Source organism: Lepidochelys olivacea (assembly GCF_965140295.1).
Source record: "Lepidochelys olivacea isolate rLepOli2 genome assembly, chromosome: 2".
NCBI lineage: Eukaryota > Metazoa > Chordata > Testudines > Cheloniidae > Lepidochelys > Lepidochelys olivacea.
The window spans coordinates 21,388,222-21,409,303 of record NC_140412.1 but is presented as its reverse complement, the minus strand read 5'-3'; the positions used below and the strand labels follow the sequence as shown (position 1 = coordinate 21,409,303).

The 21,082-nt window shown below is 38.2% G+C and overlaps 1 protein-coding gene across 4 annotated transcripts in view; it reads right to left on the bottom strand.

Annotated features, from left to right (window-relative positions):
- The window catches only part of WASHC5 (WASH complex subunit 5), a 69,944-nt gene that overhangs the window by 37,230 nt on the left and 11,632 nt on the right, over positions 1-21,082 (bottom strand). For all 4 annotated transcript variants that reach the window (XM_084619527.1, XM_084619526.1, XM_084619525.1 and 1 more), the window contains exons 8-26: positions 20,107-20,220; positions 18,748-18,919; positions 17,764-17,891; positions 15,426-15,555; positions 14,782-14,894; positions 13,975-14,141; positions 13,214-13,289; positions 12,098-12,208; positions 11,865-12,005; positions 9,591-9,671; positions 8,571-8,672; positions 7,688-7,867; positions 6,821-6,945; positions 5,135-5,297; positions 4,180-4,282; positions 4,017-4,096; positions 1,509-1,612; positions 800-929; positions 564-660 (exon numbers count right to left, since the gene is read on the bottom strand). In XM_084619527.1, the coding sequence (XP_084475653.1) occupies positions 564-660; positions 800-929; positions 1,509-1,612; positions 4,017-4,096; positions 4,180-4,282; positions 5,135-5,297; positions 6,821-6,945; positions 7,688-7,867; positions 8,571-8,672; positions 9,591-9,671; positions 11,865-12,005; positions 12,098-12,208; positions 13,214-13,289; positions 13,975-14,141; positions 14,782-14,894; positions 15,426-15,555; positions 17,764-17,891; positions 18,748-18,919; positions 20,107-20,220 (2,317 nt within the window). The remainder of the gene's footprint in view (positions 1-563; positions 661-799; positions 930-1,508; positions 1,613-4,016; positions 4,097-4,179; positions 4,283-5,134; positions 5,298-6,820; positions 6,946-7,687; positions 7,868-8,570; positions 8,673-9,590; positions 9,672-11,864; positions 12,006-12,097; positions 12,209-13,213; positions 13,290-13,974; positions 14,142-14,781; positions 14,895-15,425; positions 15,556-17,763; positions 17,892-18,747; positions 18,920-20,106; positions 20,221-21,082) is intronic.

The following is a 21,082-nucleotide window of genomic DNA, read 5'->3' as shown; positions in this document are numbered from 1 at the left end:
GAGGAGCCATATTCTTATTTTCTCCTGCACTCTTCCCCCTCATCCTGTAGGGCCCAATCCAAAACCCAATTAAGTCAACTGAAGCCTTTCCATTGACTAAAATGGGGTTTGGATCAGGCTCACAGTTCCAAAGGTGAAGATGAAATCTCAAAACTTACCTCCCCATCTATTTAAGATGTACTTCTAGTATCTAAGTTCTCTGCCACATTAGCAGAACCCCGTAGCTAATGGACAGTAATACATTTTCTGCATTACTTTACTCATGTTAGGTGAAGTAGATGGTTGTGCATATTACCTATATTGTGTTTGGCCTTGTACATTCAATTATCACTGTTAAATATTTACAAAGAGGTCCTTTGTCACATCACGACTTACATATTGCAGTTAAACAGTAAGTTATAAATGGAGTTGTACATAGAGAGGCCAGAGAGGGTCTGGTTTGTGCTATATATAAAAACAAAAAATCTAGCCCATACATTTTAAGTCAAGAGCCGAATATCTTGAATACATCTACATTTACATAGAGTCCAACTGTATTTATGTAATAACAATTTATACAATACCTAGATTTTTGTTGTACTGAAGTTTTGGCAGCTGGGCAATCAGAAATAGGAAGTTGACTGTGGGGAAATATGGGAGCCGTTTCGTAGTTATATATATCTGGGAAGAAAAAGGAACACACAGTGTTTACATGCTTATCAACAGAAGCTACATGAGGAAACCAAAATAACATAGACCTTATTTGTATCAGAACTTAATGTATGTATTGGCTAATATCACACAGTAGCATGCATCAGACCTTATTCAATGGGTTATGAATGCCAGCTGCTTCCAGATAGGCTGTGATTTCATACAAAAGTGTGTTGTCTTCTTTAGGGTAAGGCAATGACGGATTCTGATAATGGGCTTCAATGTCAGCCAAGATTGCTCTAAAATGGCAAAAAAGATAGAGATCAACTTTATCTATTTCATTATAAATGGACAGTTCAGTTAAAATAATAAATAATAATAATAATAATAGGCAAGCCTGAAGTCATGCTGCAATTGAGAAACAGGTCATATTAACAAAGTAAAAAGTTGCAGATATAGACTCTTGGAAATTGTTACAAGCAATAATCAAAGAAAAATAAACTGCTCTCAGTTTTTCAGATGCTCCTTTTACTAAGGGCATGTATTTCAGTGTTAGCACCAGCCAGGATCTGCACAATTAGAAGAAGTGAGAAAGCACAGAATATGGTGACATTTTTACATCACTGTTTATATCTCTTATCTAAGTTTGACTTGCATTTCAGATATATCCAAATATTGAATATATTCAAAAACTATCTTTTTATTGGCATTTAAATTAACAGCTAGTCATGGCAACTATTGTTTCTGACTTTGCCAGTGGTTATCTGAATCCGAAACTGCCAAAAATTTGCCCACTTTTTTTTTTTTTTTAAATTTGGCTCAATTCACAACAGCGATCACCACCACCTATAATGCTATCAAAGCATGCTGCTTCTTACTTATTGAGATTTTCCAGAGCGGCTGCCAAATGCTTGGAGTCGAACCTGCAGGAGTAATTTAATTCATTGGTAATTTGCCTTCTTAAAATTTGCATCTGACCAACCTGTAAAGGGTAAATAAATAAGTAAGTAATAATAAGGAAGTAGCGAAAACAATGTTTAATTTTTCAAAAAACAGAGAGAAAACATGTTTAACAGTAACCACTTACATTTATACAAAGCCTTATATCCAGAGAGACTTAATCCTTTACAAACTGATAAACTATTTTATATATCAAGCATCTGCCCACCAACGAAGTTGCACCCTGCATCTAGGTGAAATGTAGCGGCCTTTCTATAGACCAGAGCAGCTGCATTAGAGAGTAGTTTAAGAAAGAAATTTGAACTAGTGATTCTCAAGTGTTTTCATATTAGGGGCTATTTCTCAATATAGCAAGAGTTTCAAAGCACATCTACCCTCCTGTACTCTTCATCCTGATCCCTCCTTGACCTGTGCCACATATACTGCTTGGATATATGACAAAAGAAAGTATTAAGGGGACAAGGTGAAAAGACCCGTGACGTGAGGGATGTAACTAGTTGATGTCATCTGATTTTGTATCTGTGCTATTTATTCCCTCGCCCAAATACTTAATCTCCTCTAGTTTCCTGCAGTCTTCATTGATCTTTAAGTCACTTTGCAGTTTGAGTCTCATATGTGTTTAATAATAGAGTCATGGGGTCATTGATTATGGTAAAATGTACACTAGTAAAACACCCACCAGACATATAAAAGTCAGCAAGACAGGGAAAAAGAGGTGTTTGTTAGAGTTTAGCGGGTCAAACATAAAAGCTTTTGGATACCATCAAGAGATCCCTGGACAGAGCTACAACAAACTGCAAGTATAAGCACTTGAAAACTGTTGAATGCTTCACCATTGTGATGAAAGCAGCTCTGAGAGATCCTGCTTTATGCCTGAAGCTGAAGAAGTTATTTTAAGCCAGAAAGTGTTATTGCTCAAGTTGGTATTTGGCCCAAACACCAGGGCTGAGTACCCCTCCCCTTGCAGAAAATGCCATGGGATCACTAATGACCGCAAGCGGCCAAAGTATAGGTTTTGCCTTTCAGAAACACAGCACCTCTAGCAATGCAGCTATGTGATTTGGAAATACTAACAAAGAAAAGATTCACCAGCACCACTTTAGGCAGCACCTTGGGATTTCCTTAGAGAACTCCCATCCCATTACTGACTTGGCTCAGTCCTGCTTAACGTGTAATACACTACAGGATCACTGGAAGAGGCAGAACAATTACAGATTCTACTTTTCTAAAATAATTACATTAAAATATGTAACTGTGACAGTCTGTACCCCTATGTTCACCCCTTTTACAAGACTATGATAAATATTGCACAAAGTATGTCTTATTTGAAAACTCATAATTTGCTGATCATTATTGTCCTGGTATAATATGTGCGGCAACATCGCATGTAAAGTTATAAGATTCCTCTGTATGGTATTACCAAGACTTGTTCCAAGTCTGGAGGGAGCAGCCACAAACCAGTTCCCCAAAGACAAAGGTTAGCCAATGCATCAGCCAGGTGTCAACAAAATCAAATTGACCATTGCCTGGTTAAGTGGCCATTTTTTGGCAGGAAAGAGGATGTGGGTGAAAATCTACATCTTGACAAAAAGTCAGCTGAGGGTTCCCGTCCACACAGACTTTCTGTCTCCTGAACCTCAGCTGGAGATGATTCTCAAAGAAGAGAGAAAGCTGTAAGAAAGAGGAGCAGATGCCCCAAATGATTCCTCCCTTTCTCTCTACTCATGGCATCAACAACACTTGAAGAACAAAGGAAGCAGCACTGGACTGGGGGAGGGATCCTGACTGAAAGGAATTCAGCCAGTAAGAATACTGAAATGTGGTGAATTTTGCTTTGAATTCACTTACCTTGTTAAGTTAGGGATTAGTCGTGTTTTACTTTTATTTTCATGTAACCAATTCTGATTTTTATGTCTCCTTACTTGTAATCACTTAAAATCTACCTTTTGTACTTATTAAGCTTGTTTTATTGTTTTATCTAAACCAGCGTGCTTGGGATTGAAGAGTTTGAGAAACTCCATTTGGGATAAGAGGATTTGTGCATATAATTTTCTATTAATAAAATGATGGACTTTATATGAACTTGTATCAAGAAGAGAGCTAGGCAATATAAAATTATGGGGAACGTCTGGGACTGTGAATTTGCTGGTGTTGCTCTGCTATGTAATGCATGAGTGGCTGGTTATAGCACTCAAAGTATAACTGGGAGTAACTTACATACCGGAGGCTGGGTGTGAGTAGACCAGAATTAGTAGCTCTCACAGTGAAACAGTGTAAAAAGCACCCCAGGTTGGAGAACTGAGGGGGGACAGCTGTTCATCAGTCCAGATTGTACCCTGGGTAATGTCCCAATAACAAATACCACACAGTTCCTGAAGTGCACTGTGCTCAGCAGTGGAAAAAAAAAAAAGTTATAACAAATGTACCTTCATTATGGCATCAAGATATACAGCCCAGATCTTCTGAGTTTTGGCAACTGCTGCAGAATAAATTTTGCTAGAATTTGCTGCAACAAAGAAACGTCGAGTAAGTACATTCAGAAATCCTATAACAACTAGCTTTCCAGAAGCCTGCATCTGAGGCACTTACCTACAATTCCTTTGAGAGGGCTGACCACATTCATAAGAGATCTTAATGCTTCCTGTACAGTTCTGTCTCTTTGTATATTTTTCTGAAACATACTGAGGAAATTCTAAAAACAAATGAGCAGATATTACATACACACAAAATATGCTTTATCTTAGTAGCACAATATAGGGATTATAGCAATGAGATCAACGTTTTTTTAACAGCAATTGTGTTATTATAGGGAGAGTAGGGTAGGAAAATTCTCCCGGACAAAGGCTAAAGAATATCATGGTTAATCTTTCTACTTCACTGGTATTAGGACACCAACCTGCTGCTCCCATTAGTGAATAATTCTTGAGGAACCAACCTTTTGCTTACCTTATTTAGCTTTTAAAGAAGTTCCCATTTCACTTATGCATTAAAATGTTTCATTCATTTTTTGCCAGACCATAGTATTAATTTAAGCTGCTTTGGAGTTATTTGAATAAAGGACTTGATTTCAAGTATGGATGTCGTCAGAAAAAGATTATGTAGAATTGACACCTTACTTATTTAGTAAAAACAATATACCATTCAGCTAAGCACAAAGAATCCAATTTTTTGAAGAAAAAAAAAAAAAGAAAAAGAAAAACAGAGGCTGACCCAAGGTCAACATTAAATTATACCAGGACACGAAAACGATACCCCTCTAGTACTTACTCCCCACACGTCACCCATTTAACCTGTAAACTACTGTAACAGCACTTAAACCAAAGCAACAGCTCTGACATTTTGTCCATCTGATATCTAGGATTTTATCTTTGTGAAGAATACTTGTTTGGATTCAAATGTGTTTGACGCAAAAACTCTTCTTATAAAAGGCTGGCAAGAGTGATCAAACATTACAGTATTGGTTTTTAAGTGGCAAATGCCCACTAAAACAAATTCCCGAGCACTAAGACAGAATGTTCCTTAAAAATGGAAGCTCAAACGTTACCTGCAGCTCCTTCACAATCATGAAACAGAGCAGTCTGTCTAGACCATTCAGACCAAAAGTGCCTAAAGTGTCTTGAATCTCTGAGAAGAGACGACTGTTAGTTACTTCCTGATGAGTTTTCATATCATACCATGTGTTCATTTGGTCAATGTAACAGGTGACTCTAAAGGAAAATTCAGAAACAAAACAACTTTTTTTAGAAGTGCTAGGTGCAGTTTCTAAGAGGCCCTTGTGCCCCAGAATCTCTTGGTGCCAATTAGCACAGGGCACAGAAGTTACATGGATCCTCTGGGTCTGGTATCTATATACTAGTTCACTAAACTATGTCATGTAAGGTTTCTAATGAAAGCCTGCATCACACTGATCCTCAATTGTTGTGAAATGTATGTATGGATGATAGATAAGGAGTTGTGTGTGTATAGGCACACACAGAAAGTTATGTTCTTAAGGTCTGTGGCTTGGGGCTAATCACCAAAAGGTGAGAAACAGGTTTCTTTCATGTAGACGATGTTTCTCCATTGTCTGTCTACATGTAATTGAGTATCATATACTTTACAATGAATTTCTATTTACAGTCTGAGCAAAATGCTAAGCACATGATTGCAGAATTTCCAGGGGAGATCCTAAAGAGGAAAACAGAAGAAGCTGGGGTTATCAGTTTGTAAGTGCCGACACTGGATTTTTCGACTATAACTGCAGAGACAGAGATAAACTCTGCAGCTTTGCACTGAGGAGGTAAGAGGACAGAGTGCTTGTCTCATGAATGGAAGATCACAGCGAAGTCTGGCTGTCAATATGCTGGAAGGATTTAGGGTGAGCTTTTGCTCTATATGACATGACAGTGTCTTGTTAGTTAAGTTTAGTCTCTAGTATGCGTGTTATGATTTTATTTTACATGCAATCCTTTGTTTCCAATATTTCTGCTCACTAACATTTGAATCTCTGTTCTTGGTTAAATAAACATACACTTAATTTCTCTACAAACAAATCTAAGGGCTGTGTGTCAAGCAGAGCTGTGTTCTACAGTGGAACTGGTAAACTAAGCTGTACTCTTCCTTTGGAAACAGGATCTGGTAATTCTGTGAGTGTCCAGTGGAACAGCAGCTGGGCACTCCAGGGAGATGCTCAGAAGAATCAGGGGTTGGAGTGTGCCTACCGTTAACCTGTACAGAGACAGCAGGGCCTGCGGAGGCCTGGGAGGCAGTGCTCATGTTGCCAGAGGCTGATGGAGCTGGGGAACTGACCCAAAGCAGGCATAAACAAGGCTTCCTCGTGCTAAGAACAGGTGGTAGTGAGGTGACTCACAACCCTGGGTACCCCCAGGAAGTGCTACAGACCTAGGTAGCAAGTTAAGTTACTCAGACAGACATTAGACATGAACTGGCCATAGGTGCCAGACGATCTCTGGGCACTCTCTCCGATGCCAAATCCTGCCACTTTTACTGGGTCTGTGTCATCTGTTTGGTTTTTTTTTGGTAACACTTTAAAGCATTGTTCCTGGGCTAATCTTAAAAGTACAGGATAGATTTGGGAAAGTTCTTTCTTCTGAATATTTAAACAGCAGAGACCACCACCAAGGAAAATGTATACGGATTACAAGGGAGCAAATACGTCAGCATTACGAAAAGGGGATTCAAATAATGCAGTGCATGAACTATAATGCAGTTTGAGACATATGGTACTCACTTCGGGTCTGTGATCCTCAGTATTTCTCTGCAAAGCCGACCAATAAATGTTATAGATTCATCCACAGGTGTGAATTTGGGTATTGGAATATGGGTGGACTGGTATATACTTTGCCAGTCTTGAATCTGAAAAACACATTTTAGAATAATTTTTCAACTCTATCCTTGTTCCCTTTCAATTTGGCTTCAGAGAATTATTTTGCTTTTCTTGAAGAACAACAGTGAACAGGAATCTGTACAAGCGAGATCGAAGAGAAGTGGTAAGGAAGAATGGGGCTAACATGAATAAGGACAAGTAACACTAGAAGATTATATCTTCTGCTTTTATACAGAGTATGCATTTGCCCTCTTGCTAGCTATGTTCACAACTGGGGGTCTCGGCAGCTGTCCAGATTTTGTCATGATGATCAGGTAGCAGCCGTATCCAGTGCAGCCTAACTATTCTTCTAGGATATGGGGGTTAAATAAGGGCTAGGCTCGTTTGGTTTATTTTCTGTTACATTTCAATTAGTATTTCTTGGTTTTTTGGGCAGGGTGTAGGGAGGAGAGGAAGGGTTATTCTTGATTTTATTGTTTTATGACTGTATTTTAAAATCGTCTCAAACTATAAGATCTTTGGGGAAGTGACCATTATTTTGCTTCATGTGTGTACAGTGCTTTGCATAGTGGTGTCCAGATCTCTGAACAAGCCAAAAAAAGCACCAATTTTTTCCTTCTATGTGTCCAGCATATGAAGTTGATAATCAATCTCAATTTTGTCTGGATGGAGCGTGCATAATTAATTACACATTCACTCATGTGGCATGAACGTCCAAATTTAAAGACATTTATGAACTGTAACAATCTTGATCAACCAGCATCACTGTACCTTTGTTCTTAGGAAGTTATTGCACTCCTGTTCCACGTTATAGTTGATAATGCGGGACACTTCTTCTTGCCAAATCTTTAAACCATAAATGTTGACATAATCCTGGATGTACTCAAAAGATCGATGGAATCCGTCCATGGTAGCTGCCATGTCTTTCAGTTTTGGCATCAGTTCACTTGGCTGTAGAAAAGGAGATCAGTTAAAGAATCCTGAAGATGCAGTATACAAAAGGAATGGATAATGACTTGTTTTTAAGTGTTACAGTGGAAAACAACCTAACAAAAGTTCAAAATGTGGTCTATTTAGGCTTTCATACCATGCCAATCTAAAGGGCATATGGGCACCAGAAGTGAACTGTTTTAAGAAACTTATAAAGGTTAGTTGAAAATTCAATTTATTAACACAATCATAATATGAACTGAAATGTTCACAACTTCCAAGAGTCATGTCCAGATTACTAAACCTCCCTTTCCAGGAACAATTGAGTGCTTCACCACCACCTAAAGCAGCGCAGGGAACTGTTTTTCTTAGATAGACCCTTTATGTGGGCTGAGTTATATTATCAGCTGTTGCAGGAAAACAAAGAACTCTGAACTCTGGGTTGGTAGGTAAGTGAAGAAAGGAATTTAAAACAAATTTGTTGCACAAGTTATATCTACTCTTACAGATTCCCTTAATGATGTGTGATTTCAGTTAACTGTATTTCAATTTCACATTAAACTTCTTAAAGATAAAATGAAATGCTTTAAGATGTTCATTACGTACAATACACAAACCTATGTGTACAAAGCTAGAAGCTATTTGAAAAGGTCCAGTACAGCAAGTTCCACTCAAGTTCACATACAGAAAGAAAGAAACAAAACCAACTCTACTTGTACAGCACCTTGGCTCTAGGGTTAAAGGTGAGTCCCCTGTGAAGAGCCAGAGCTACTCGTTTGACTAGCTCCTTCCTTATTCCATCCTCTAACAACTGCTTTGGATCCACCTGGGTAAAAAGAAACACAAGATTCCTCAGAAAGTCAGAAAAAAGGATTTACTAAACATACAAGTATTTAATCTAAGAAACAAATTACTTTTAAATGATCATGGCTTGAAGTGTGGCAGCAAGCGAGCTTATCAAACACTGGTGAACTGTGTATTATGTGCCTCCTCTAAAGGGAGAGAATAACTTCTAATACTTTGAGCTAATAAGAGTTACTTCTTTAAATCAAGGGGTTTGTGCTCAACATCCTAACTTTAAACACTGTTGATGACCTTTGGGAAGGGAATGTTATACATGCGGCGCAGCAGAGCACACGTAAGAAGTTTCTATTGTCTCGACGCTGCTGGCAGTAGACTTGTTCTTTATGTAGGAAGAATGGATCCCACTCAGATGAAGAAACTGCTCTTTAAAAAGGCTTTATAGCAAGGGTTCTCAAACTAGGGGTCGGGTCTCCTCAGGGGGTCACAAGGTTATTACACAGGAGGTTGTGAGCTGTCAACCTCCATCCCAAACCCCGTTTTGCCTCCAGCATTTATAATGGTGTTAAATATATAAAAAAGTGTTCTTAATTTATAAGTGGGGGGGTCGCACTCAGAGGCTTGCTATGTGAAAGGGGTCACCAGTAAAAAAAAGTTTGAGAGCCACTGCTTTACAATAACATTAAATGTAGAATAAATGCACCAAATACTAAAGCCCTTGGCAAGTCTGTGCTCAGTTGGAGTTGTGGGCATTCAGCACCTCTAAAACTTAGGCCATTTATTTAGGTGTCCAACTTTAGGCACTCAGGTTTGAAAACTTTGGTCAAACTATTTCCTGTTTCTCTTTGTTTTTGCCTTGTAAGCTTGTTTGAGTGCTGATTTTTGAGAATGTTATGGTTAAGTGCTAAATGCTTTCAAAGAGTTACATCCACTGTGACATTACCTTGATGATACCAACCAAAGTAGTTTTCATCATAAGGATACCTTCGGTGAAAATTGAAATGGCATGGGTTAGCTTGGCAACCTTTAATGAGAAGAAAGGAAACTAATAATTAAAATGTAACAATAGTTCAGGTACAATCACTGCAAAATGAAATAACTAATCAAATCAATTCTTGTTAAGTGCGAACTTCCTATTTTACAGCAAAGTCACTGTCACACTTTTTAATAGATGTGATTTACATCAAAATGGATTAGTTTTTCCTTTCATGTAAATTCAAGAGGGTCTTTTAAGAGCAAACCAAGAAACAAAGGTGTTTCTTAGAGGCTTAATAACTATCAGGGAGATTTTCAAAAGGCACGAATGACAGGTAGATGCCTTGCTCTGTCTAGGTACACAATTCAAAGTTATGTAAAATGGAAGCAATTGTTTGGGAGTCAAAATGGTGACACTGCTTTAAATAAACTGTTTTTAAATGTCATTTCACAGTAGTGACTGTTGCCAGCAACAGGCCCAATCCAGCAGTCCTTATTCAGACAACACTCCTGTTGACTTAATAGAATTTAGTGATTTTGGTCAATGGTACAATTTTTACATTTCTAGTGCACTACTATTAATAATCAGATAGAGAGTACGCATGTGCTTAGCACTGCATGATCAAGTAAGGCAGACTTTTTCCTGAAAGAGCTTAGAAGCTAGTTGAGACAACAGGGTTGTGAAGAAATCATTACTGAAGGCTTTGCGGAAGAAGAGCATTTTGAGGAGGGATGGGAAGGAAGAGGAATTACTACTTGAAAAAACAAAACCAAAACAAAACCTCCTCTATCTTAAGGTTTAAAGATGGTGACTAAACCCAGTATGCCAATCTGAATTTCAGCTTAATGTGAATGCACCAGACGTTTGTATAAGTTACATGAAAATAATGCAGATTTCAGATGTCAGGGTAGACCTTGACTGAAAGCATCAATCAGATCAGATGCAATGACTATGTGAGAGATTTATACTTTAGGCCACATGCTGTCGTGTTGCACATGGAACTCCCGCTGAGGTCAGTGAGAGTTTTGGTAAAAACTGCAGGAAGGACACAGTAAAAAGAACAGGAGTACTTGTGGCACCTTAGAGACTAAACAAATTTATTTGACCATAAGCTTTCGTGGGCTACAGCCCACTTCATCGGATGCATAGAATGGAACATATATTAAGAAGATAGATAGATATACACATATACAGACACACACACACAGAGAACATGAAAAGGTGGAGTAAGAGGCTAATTAATTAAGATGAGCTATTATCAGCAGGAGAAATATTTTTTTCTCCTGCTGCTAATAGCTCATCTTAATTAATTAGCCTCTTACTCCACCTTTTCATGTTGTGTGTGTGTGTATATCTGCCTACCTACTTATCTTCTTACTATATGTTCCATTCTATGCATCCGATGAAGTGGGCTGTAGCCCATGATGTAGCCCACTGTAGCCCATATTTATGCTCAAATAAATTTGTTAGTCTCTAAGGTGCCACAAGTACTCCTGTTCTTTTTGCGGATACAAACTAACGTGGCTGCTACTCTGAAGGACACAGTGTATATTACAGTGCTTATCTATAGTTATATTTTAAAGAAAGTGATTTTAGTGTTGTGAAAGTTGCCAAACTGTCGGCAGTGGAGAATTAAGTCCTCTATCCACAGAACAGCTTCGATCCAAATAGCAACACAAGTTTCTCTATGTCACATCGTCCACATGCCTCGATCTTGACTTCACATCTGAGGGCCAGAGGGTAGCTTAGTCCTGATGGCCCATTCAGTCCTTAACCTCTCTGTTGTGACCAGTGGTGATGGGTTTTTTCATGCTGGTGACTCCTATTAACTGAAAACTGAGAGACAAAGTGCGTGAGGTAATATCTTTTACTAGACCAACTTCTGTTTGTGGAAGGGACAAGCTTTTGAGCTCCACAGAGCTCTTCCTCAGGTCTGCAAAAATTAACCTGAGTGTCTGAGGTGTTTTAAACCACCACAGTTTAATTTATTCCCCTCTTCTACAGAGATCCATACTTTTAACCTTTCTATTATGAGTTTTCAATAGAACAAAAATGACTAGTTAGTTGCCAGGAAATCTGGGATTCACTCATTCCAACACTAGTCAACTTAAATTCTTACTCAGTGGACAAGTCCAGCTCTAGTGGGAACAGGTGACTTCAATAGAGTTGCATTTACTTACACCAGGGCTAAGTTTGGCTGCTATAAATTGTACTTTTCAGTATTCTGAAGTTTAACTGCACCTCATATCGTGGCCCAAGCTGAGCATAATCTCGCAGTTTGTCTTTGTCGAGCCGAGTAGGTACTTCGATAATATCGTGAGTCTGAAGTTTTATAATTTTGAGAAGGGAAGTAAACATGCTTTCTGGAATGATCTGCAGAACCTTCACAGAAGAAAGTGACACAGACTCAATGGATAATTCTTAAGTATTAGCAAAAGCAATTCAGGAATGAAACAATTACAACAAATGCATACCTTTCTTACATAGGAAACCAACTCGCCAGAGTAATACTGTGATACACTGAGAAGGTCAGGGCTGTTTGCTTGATTAATACGAAGCAGTGGCAAGTCAAGAGCAGATGCAAGCTAGAAATAAAATTTATAAAACTTTAACTGCCTCATTTTGAGATTCTGTTACCAAATATACAATTTAAAAATCTCTAATTCCTCATGAACCTCTAAAATCCAGAATTCAAGCTGTCATTCTCCTGCTAAAAAGCAATGATACACCAACATCATTTTCTCCTGCTAAAATATCTTTTAAGAAAAAACACTTTTGAAGCTGATGACCCTACATTTATTTTGTTCTTGTTTTGGTGGTTTGCAGATCACGGTCAGAATAAAGCATTTTATTTTCTTATGGTCTCGTCCTCCTGCCCCATGTATTCATTTTCCTCAATCAAGAACATTTCCCATTCTTAATACTGTGGTGAAAATGAATCCTTCTAAACTGATGTCAGATCTGCCTTATGGCAGGTTAAGTGCATCGGCAACATTGCTGCCATCATACATTCAGCCTCCTCTAGTTCCTGCACAGAGAGCCACACCTGTGTTCACTAAAAACACCAATGTCTCCAGCTAATGATACTAGATAATTGGACTGATTGTTAGGGATGCAGTGTGGCTTAGAAGGTAGAGCACTGGACTTCACCTCAGAAGACCAGGGTTCTATTCCTGGGTGTGCCACTGGCCTGTTGGGTGACCGAGGGCAAGTCATTTAATTTCTGTGGGGCAAGTCATTTCATTTTTTCCCCACCTGCAAAATGGGAATATGAGACTGACCCCATTTTGAAATCTATTGATGAAAGTACTAGGTATTATTAATATGAATAATTATTACGATGCCTGGGTGTATTCCATATATAAAATTATGTCCAACCTGTATTTAAAAAAAATTTGAGTCATTTTATTAATCTATGAAAAGTAATGGTAATCGGAACTATTCACATCTAAACACGTATGGTCACATATGAGTGGTCATGTATACAGATAAATGCTAAGGTCTAATTAACAGATGAGTTAAACATGGAATCATATTGTTGGTATATCTTCAATGCTAAAGTAGGAGTCATTCATTTCATTCACGCTTACCTTTAGAAAAGTAGCTCTGAGTTTAGTTACCATTGATGGGCTGGCTCTTATGCTTTCCTGCATGATAGATGTGAAGCTGAAAAAAAAGTTAAAATATCAGGTTCATCATCTCAAACTATTTCTCTCTTGTACCACAGCCTGATGCAGAAACTGCACATGGAGTCAGTGGAGTTACACCACGAATGAACTTGGCCAACAGAGATGCCTTTTGGGGCAACAGTTCAGTCAGTCAATGTAAGGTAAGTGGTGCAACAAGATAAGAGAGTGTCAGACACTCAGTAACACCCAGTGCAGCGATGCGCCACTTATACTCTTGTGACCATGATTTGTCCATTTGTTTTTGGTCAAAGCAAAACAACCCGGGGAAAAATCTGTATCCCTGTTATCTGGAATCCACTTAACAGGCTAAACCTTGGTCCATTTTAATCTTCAAGGCTGTTATAATGGGTTAAGAATAGATAGCAAAATTGTAACATCATGTAACCCTCTCCTAGAAACAAGCCCAACAAGGGCCCATAATTCTCATTCAAGGCAACGGGAGTTGACTGCCCAACACCTCATAAAATGGGCCCTAGGCATTGCTACTTAGAACAAGTTGCAAGAGTTAACAGCATTCACAAGTTTTGTGTGAAGTTAGGAACTTACATGCATCCAATTTCTCTTGAATGGAAGAGGACATACTTCAAGAATGATAAATGGGATGAAATTAAATAAAAGGAACACAAGATTGAATTAAAAACAAACAAACCCTGGTAACATACCTGTCAATTAACTGCCAAGCATAAGAAAGATCACCAACTATCTGCATGGTGATCAAGACCTCTTCTTTAATGTTGATTGTTCGGATCATCTGATGGAGAAACTTGCGGGTATCAGCAAGAAACTGACAAACTTGCAGATTAGATTCCAGCTGGTGAAATTCTTGGACCTGTGTTAAAACAAAGTCTCCATTCGTCTTTTTTTTCTTTCCTCCTCAGACGATTTGACAAAAAAGATTCACTAAGTTTACAATATTTTTCTTGCTAAAACACACACAACATTGATCAAAACCCTCTCTTACTTTGGAATGTCACCAAGGAAGCAGTTTCATTTAACAAGTGCCTAAATACCTTGGAAGTACTCTGAAACACCATGCTGAAGTGTCTTACTTCCTGAAAAAATGGGTAAAAGGTGTTTGCTCTTGTGTCCTGGCCAAATTCTAATATGGATATTTCTCTTTTGCCTCCTAAATTTCCCCATGCAGTTTCAAGTGGATTTTCACATCCTTTCCTAAACTGATATGTAGCACTACCAAGTACTGTTTAAAGTTAGTTTTATTTTGTCTCAAAGGCTACTGAACTTAATGGGAAGAAAATTGATTCCTTTATAGCCCTTATCCTGCAATCAGATCTTTAAAGGTGAACTCTTATGATCATATGGAGCGGATTCAGAATCGGGGCCTGTATTTGTATAAGGGGTTTAAGTTACAAAGCATGTTGTGATCCATCAGGTTGAAAGACCAACATAAGCTTATCAAATGTGTTTTCCAAAGATGCTACACAATATGGTTCCAAAGTCCCTGTCTTTACCTCTTCCAATGCCTGTATCAGTTGTACAGTTTTTCTGCCTGCTGCAGTGGAGTCATCATAGTTTAAAGACATTATTTGCTTGGAGATCTCTCTAAACCAAGCCTGCAGGTTTTCTGTTTAACCAGGAAAAAGGAAAATTTTAAGTTAGTGATGCTTAATCCCCACAAACACAACTGAAGATCTGATTAATAAAACACATGACTTGCCTTTAATACTAAAAATATTAATCTTTTCTAAAACATATAGTAAATAAACTAAGATTCTACATTTTACTTTTAAAATCTCAACATGTGATTTTAAAGGGGTATTGTCAACATAAAAGTCTCACATAATATTTTAAACTAATTTGTAAGCTGCAGCACCAATACTAATGTAGATTGTCTTTGTTTTAATTATTTCAGGCTTTACAAACGCATTTACCAAATGATGCTGCTTGTTTAGGTTTTGCTTTATGCTATGTTTTTATAGCGAAAGTAGCCAGGACTGTTTCAGTTTCTGGTTATATGGTGTTGGGTTCACAACAACGAAGGAGAAAGTTTTTCCTGTGATTAATATCTCAAACATTTATTTTCAGTATTACCTCTCCCTTCACCCCCAGAATACAAAAACATGCTCATTCCATTTATTCATTTAATTTAAATTACCATTTTTCTCCACTCTTGTAAGAGGTTTAACTCCTGAAAAGACATCAGCAAGTTCAGTTATCCTTTCAGACCCTTCCTTTTTATAGCTTTCCCATTTAGCCTGCTTTTCTGACAGCATCTGCTTGAACATCTATTGAAAAATGAAACCTTCAGTTTATGAATTTGGCACTAATGCAAATTGCAGTATCATTCAATTTTAAATAGGGCTGGCAAGTGATTAAAGAATTAACCATGATTAATAGCACTATTAAACAATAATAAAATACCATTTATTTAAATATTTTTGGATGTTTTCTACATTTTCAAATATATTGATTTCAATTACAACACACAATACAAAGTGTACAGTGCTCACTTTATATTTATTTTTGATTACAGGTATTTGCACTGTAAAAGAAAACTAAATAGTATTTTTCAATTCACCTAATACCAGTATGGTAGTGCAATCTCTTTATCATGAAAGTTGAACTTACAAATGTAGAATTATGTACAAAAAAAACCTGCATTCAAAAATAAAAAACAATGTAAAATTTTAGAGCCTGCAAGTCCACTCAGTCCTACTTCTCGTTCAGCCAATTGCTCTGACAAACAAGTTTGTTTACATTTGCAGGAGATAATGCTGCCCACTTCTTATTTAAAACATTACCTGAAAGTGAGAACAGGCATTCTCATAGCACTGTTGTAGCCGGCGTCGCAAGGTATTTAGGTGCCAGATGCGTTGAAGATTCATATGTCCCTTCATGCTTCAACCACCATTCCAGGGGACACACATCCATGCTGATGATGGGTTCTGCTTGATAACGATCTATAGAGTGAGGATTGACGCATATTCATTTTCATTATCTGAGCCAGATGCCACCAGCAGAAGGTTGATTTCCTTTTTTGGTGGTTTGGGTTCTGTCATTTCCACATAGGAGTGTTACTCTTTTAAAACTTCTGAAAGCATGCTCCACACCTCATCCCTCTCAGATTTTGGAAGGCACCTCAGATTCTTAAACCTTGGGTTAAGTGCTGTAGCTACCTTTAGAAATCTCGCTTGGAACAGTGGTTGAAGCATGAAGCGACATATGAATCTTGAGTGCATCTGGCACGTAAATATCTTATGACGCCAGCTACAGCAGTGTCACGAGAATGCCTGTTCTCATTTTCAGATGATATTGTAAACAATTCTATTGTTCTTTGTGTTTTGTGAAATCTGCAGTGAAAGTGTTCTTAAAATGAACAACATGTATTGGGTCACCATCTGAGACTGCTAGAACATGACAGAATCCAGGTAAAACAGAGCAGAGGACATAATTCTCCCACAAGGAGTTCAGTCACAAATGTCATTAATGCATTATTTTTTTAACAAGTGTCATCAGCATGGAAGCATGTCCTTTGGAATGGTGGCTAAAGCATGAAGGGGCATACGAATGTTTAGCATATCTGGTAAATAAACACCTTGCCATGCTGGCTACAAAAGTGCCATGCAAATGCTTGTTCTCACTTTCTGGTGACTTTGTAAATAAGAAGAGGGCAGCATTATCTTCTGCAAATGTGAACGGACTTGTTTGTCTTAGCGATTGTCTGAACAAGAAGTAGGACTGAGTGGATTTGTAGGCGCTGATGTTTTACATTGTTTTGTTTTTGAGTGCAGCTATGTAACAAAAAAAATGCTGGATACATTGTATGGTAAAGTGTGCTTACGTCAGATGTACTGTTGACTTTTTGGTCACTAACAGAAAGATCTACTAATTTTGTATTTGCAGAAATACTATGAGAGCCTGATTCCCCATTGCTTTACATCTTGTGTAAAGATTCATACCTATGTAAAGGGAAACTGGGGTTCAGGAAAGCATGCACTTAAATGCTTTCCTGAATCAGTGCTGGGAGTGTAAAATACTACCAAATCAAAATAGTTGTATTTTATACCCACTTTATATAGGTGTAAGTGACTTCCTACTAGAGTGCTCTTTGCATAATCAGCCCCAATTGTCCTTTGGTTAAAATAAAGCCTAAAAGAAGAAAATACACTAAGATAAGAATTATGCAGCTTCTCCTAGTCAGCTTCTAGTTCGCCAGTTATCAGTCAGATAAACCAATATGCTTAGCAAATGTGTGTTGGCTGAGAATGAAATTTGGCAACCACTGAGAGAGACATGCACAAGGCAATTCCAAGTTGCAGAATCTGCCTCTCTTGGATTGAAAACCCAGGTCAACAAGCAGGAGACTCATTTGCTGATATTAGCGGATCATACAGTTGTAATTGTTCTATCAGCATTCAATGCCCGTTCCTCAGCACTATGTCACAGTTGAGGGGAAATAATTTTTAAAAAAATAGCTGTCACTGACATGTTACCTCTTTCAAGATGAACTCAAACTGTGCTGTATCCAAGAGAAGCTGGAAAAGGATCTTGGCGTTGTACTTGGAATCCGTTAGAATTTGATCCTTTATTTGACGGAGACGCTTGTTATTTGGGTCACAAGCTGCAAATGGAAGGACAAAAATTCTGTACCACTGGAGAATGCATCATGCTGTTAGAAATGAGCCTATTTACAAATATTAGCTTCTGAAAAGATTGAAAGAGACAGGGTAGGTGAGGTAACATCTTATTGGAGCAACTTCTGTTCATGGAAGGGACGGATACCCTCCAACTTGCCACCGAACAAGAATGATGTGAGTAATGGCAGTGGAAGCTTCCCTTGGTGCTCCACCAGTGTACCTCACCCCCGGACTTGGAGGGGCTATCTGTAGTTGAGAATATAACTGAGTCTCAAGGTACAATCAGTTTTTGTTTGCTCTGCTGAGATTACAAAAGGCACATTTGTTGGCAGGGATGGTTCTTTTGATGCAGACGCATTATTACTATTAGGTGTTTTTTTTAAAAAAAAATACCTAGAGCCTTAAGCCCTCTGGTGCGAGACACTGTACAAACATAACAAAACTTTTGGTTTCTAATGATGTGCGATACCATGACATTAAAAAGTTTGATGCAACACCCTGAAAATGGTACTTTGTTAAAGATAAAGCAGAAGAAATAAGCCAGTCTCCCTGCTCATCTGGTTCAACCTGCATGGACTAGTTCCACAGAATCATGATTTCACATTAAAGCTTTTAGATCTGTGTCTGGTTGTAAGAATAAACATGTGACATGGATGCTATTCTCAGCTGAAATTTCAAGAAAGCGGTTAGTAAAGGACCACTTCTGCAAATGACTGAAAGCAATGGTTGAAACTCCACTGTCTTCCATGATGCAAAAGAAGAAAAATTAAATTAAAAAAAAGTTCCAGTCATCATCTAACATACAGAATTCTGTACTAAAAGCCCAGTACATAGCCTTACCCGAGTCAGCAGTGTGAAGCATCAGCCAACGGATTGCAACATTGCAGTCTCTTAAGCAGTTGAGCAGCTTGGGAATATTATCCAGCACTAGCTCCTCCCTCAGACAGCCCTCTTTGAGAAACTGATGAACTTGAGTGTGCACACGCTCTGTGACAGCAGCATAGCGGCTTGCCTTTGAACATACAATTCTTTCATCAATATGGAACAAGGAAACATCATTTATCTACTATGTGCAGCATTGCATGAGCACAAATTGAGTATGAGTCAAGTAACAGATACTGTAAATTCACTATCCACATAGTTTTTCTGGGGATGGCCAGGGAACACAGTTCATGGCAGACTTTGTAATTGAGTGGTGAGAGAATGCAATCCAACATCTAGAGCCGAGGACCTATACATGAAGGACAATGTTTTCAAAAATGCCTAAGTGGTTGAAGAACCTGGATCTTTAGCTCCTAAGTTACACACTTTCAAAAATTTTACCTAAAAAATGGTAGAACCACCCAGCTGACAATGAAAAGTTTACTGTCCATCCACTAGAAAGAACAAAGCAGTAATAAAATACACTCTAGAATTGGAAATATTTGCTATAAATCAGTTGTTGGCTGTATTAACAGATTAAGGAAAAATATGTTTCAAATATTAATTTAGTCAGTTTTTTAAAGTGACCTTATAGCAGTTTCATTTAATATCAAGGCGATTATTTCTTACACATGATAGTTGGGGGCTCCATCTTGGGACAGATGTTTATATGTAGGTATCTAAACATTCAGACAGGTGCATAGGTGCTTTTGAACAGCCCACTAGGAACTTCACTGCCATTGATTCAATCTGGCATGTGATTAATTTTAAGCCTATGGATAATCCCATTGAAGTCAGAGTTCCAAGCGCATGAAAGTAATTTAACACAAAAGAGCAGCCAACTTTGAGCTATAGTATACTTTTATTTTTTTTAACCATTCTGCAGACTAATGGTTACAAACATTTCATTAAAGATAATTTCTTTCTAGCAGAGGGACACATTCTCTGCTCAGCATAGTTGCTCAGCTCCCAACAAGAGACTAAATCCCTTGGTGAGAAAAGCATCCCGAGCACTGCATAACATGATCTTGGCTGTCAGCAGCTATGAACTCAACTCAGAACACTGGAACTATGAGGAAGAGACACTTAAATATTGCAAAAGTGAAAACACTACTACAGAGGGTTCAGACTTTGTGACTTGAAGCCACTCTCAATGTTGACTCACCCGAGTTATGCATTAGAGAAAGAGAATCCATGTGCCAATAAACACATGGAATACATGTGAAAGACCCACACAGCTTGAATCTTACCATGAATATAAAACTTGTATTTAGTTACCTGCTCTTTGATGTTTGAAAGATCTAATGTGTAGTTGAGGGCAGTTTTTGCAGCCTTGTAAGGTTCCCATGCATCAGTTAGATTTACAGTGATTCCCATATAAATACTAATAACCTAAGGATGGAAGCAGAAACAACATTTAAGTTGTGGTCATATTCTTATTATGAAAGAGAAATGTTCTTCACCTAGAGGCATAAACAGAACAAGGTAGTTCATGGATTAGAATGTTAGAAATAATTAATCTGTACCCAACCTCATGTACAGATGAGCTACAGACAAAACAAATTTCTAGGCTACATCCTTCTTCTCCTCTTCACCTTCATTTGAAATCCATGATTCTTAGACTCTTCCTTTCATTTGAAAGGACAGCGTCAACTTGAAATCTAGTCAGTTTTTTAAAAAGTGAATTTATAGCAGTTTTCATTTAATATCAAAGACAAAGTGTTTTTACCATTTTCTATGACTTTGCTATCACCTTTTCCTGTTTCTCCTCCCTCTCCCCACCCTCATTCCCCTTGTTGCTGTGTGAAAGCCCCACACAAGTGACAGGGGAACAAACCATACACAACGGGCTGTCAAATGCATAAAGCAGACAAACTGAGAACACCTCTCTTTTGCTCATGCTCTTTAAGTTTATTGTGAGCTGTTACTTGTAACAGCGGTAGGCACAATGGTTTCAGACAGAGGATGGGACTTTAAAAGGAGCCAAAGGGAGCTGGGTGCCTAACTCATTTAGGCTCCTTTGAAAATCTGAGAAGCTGAAGTGTGATTAAGTTCACTGGGAGCATTTCAATTTTAGGCTCATGTAAGGTGCTTGAGTGGAGGTGGAAATCCCATGTTATTGACAGAACAGGGCAGTAGCAGCAAAACTCCACTCCACCATTCCTCCAAAACACCTCCACTCTGACCTGGTGGGATCACCTGCAGGAATGAGTGGACAGCTCTATATATTTTCCCCATCAATCCTCGGGCCTGT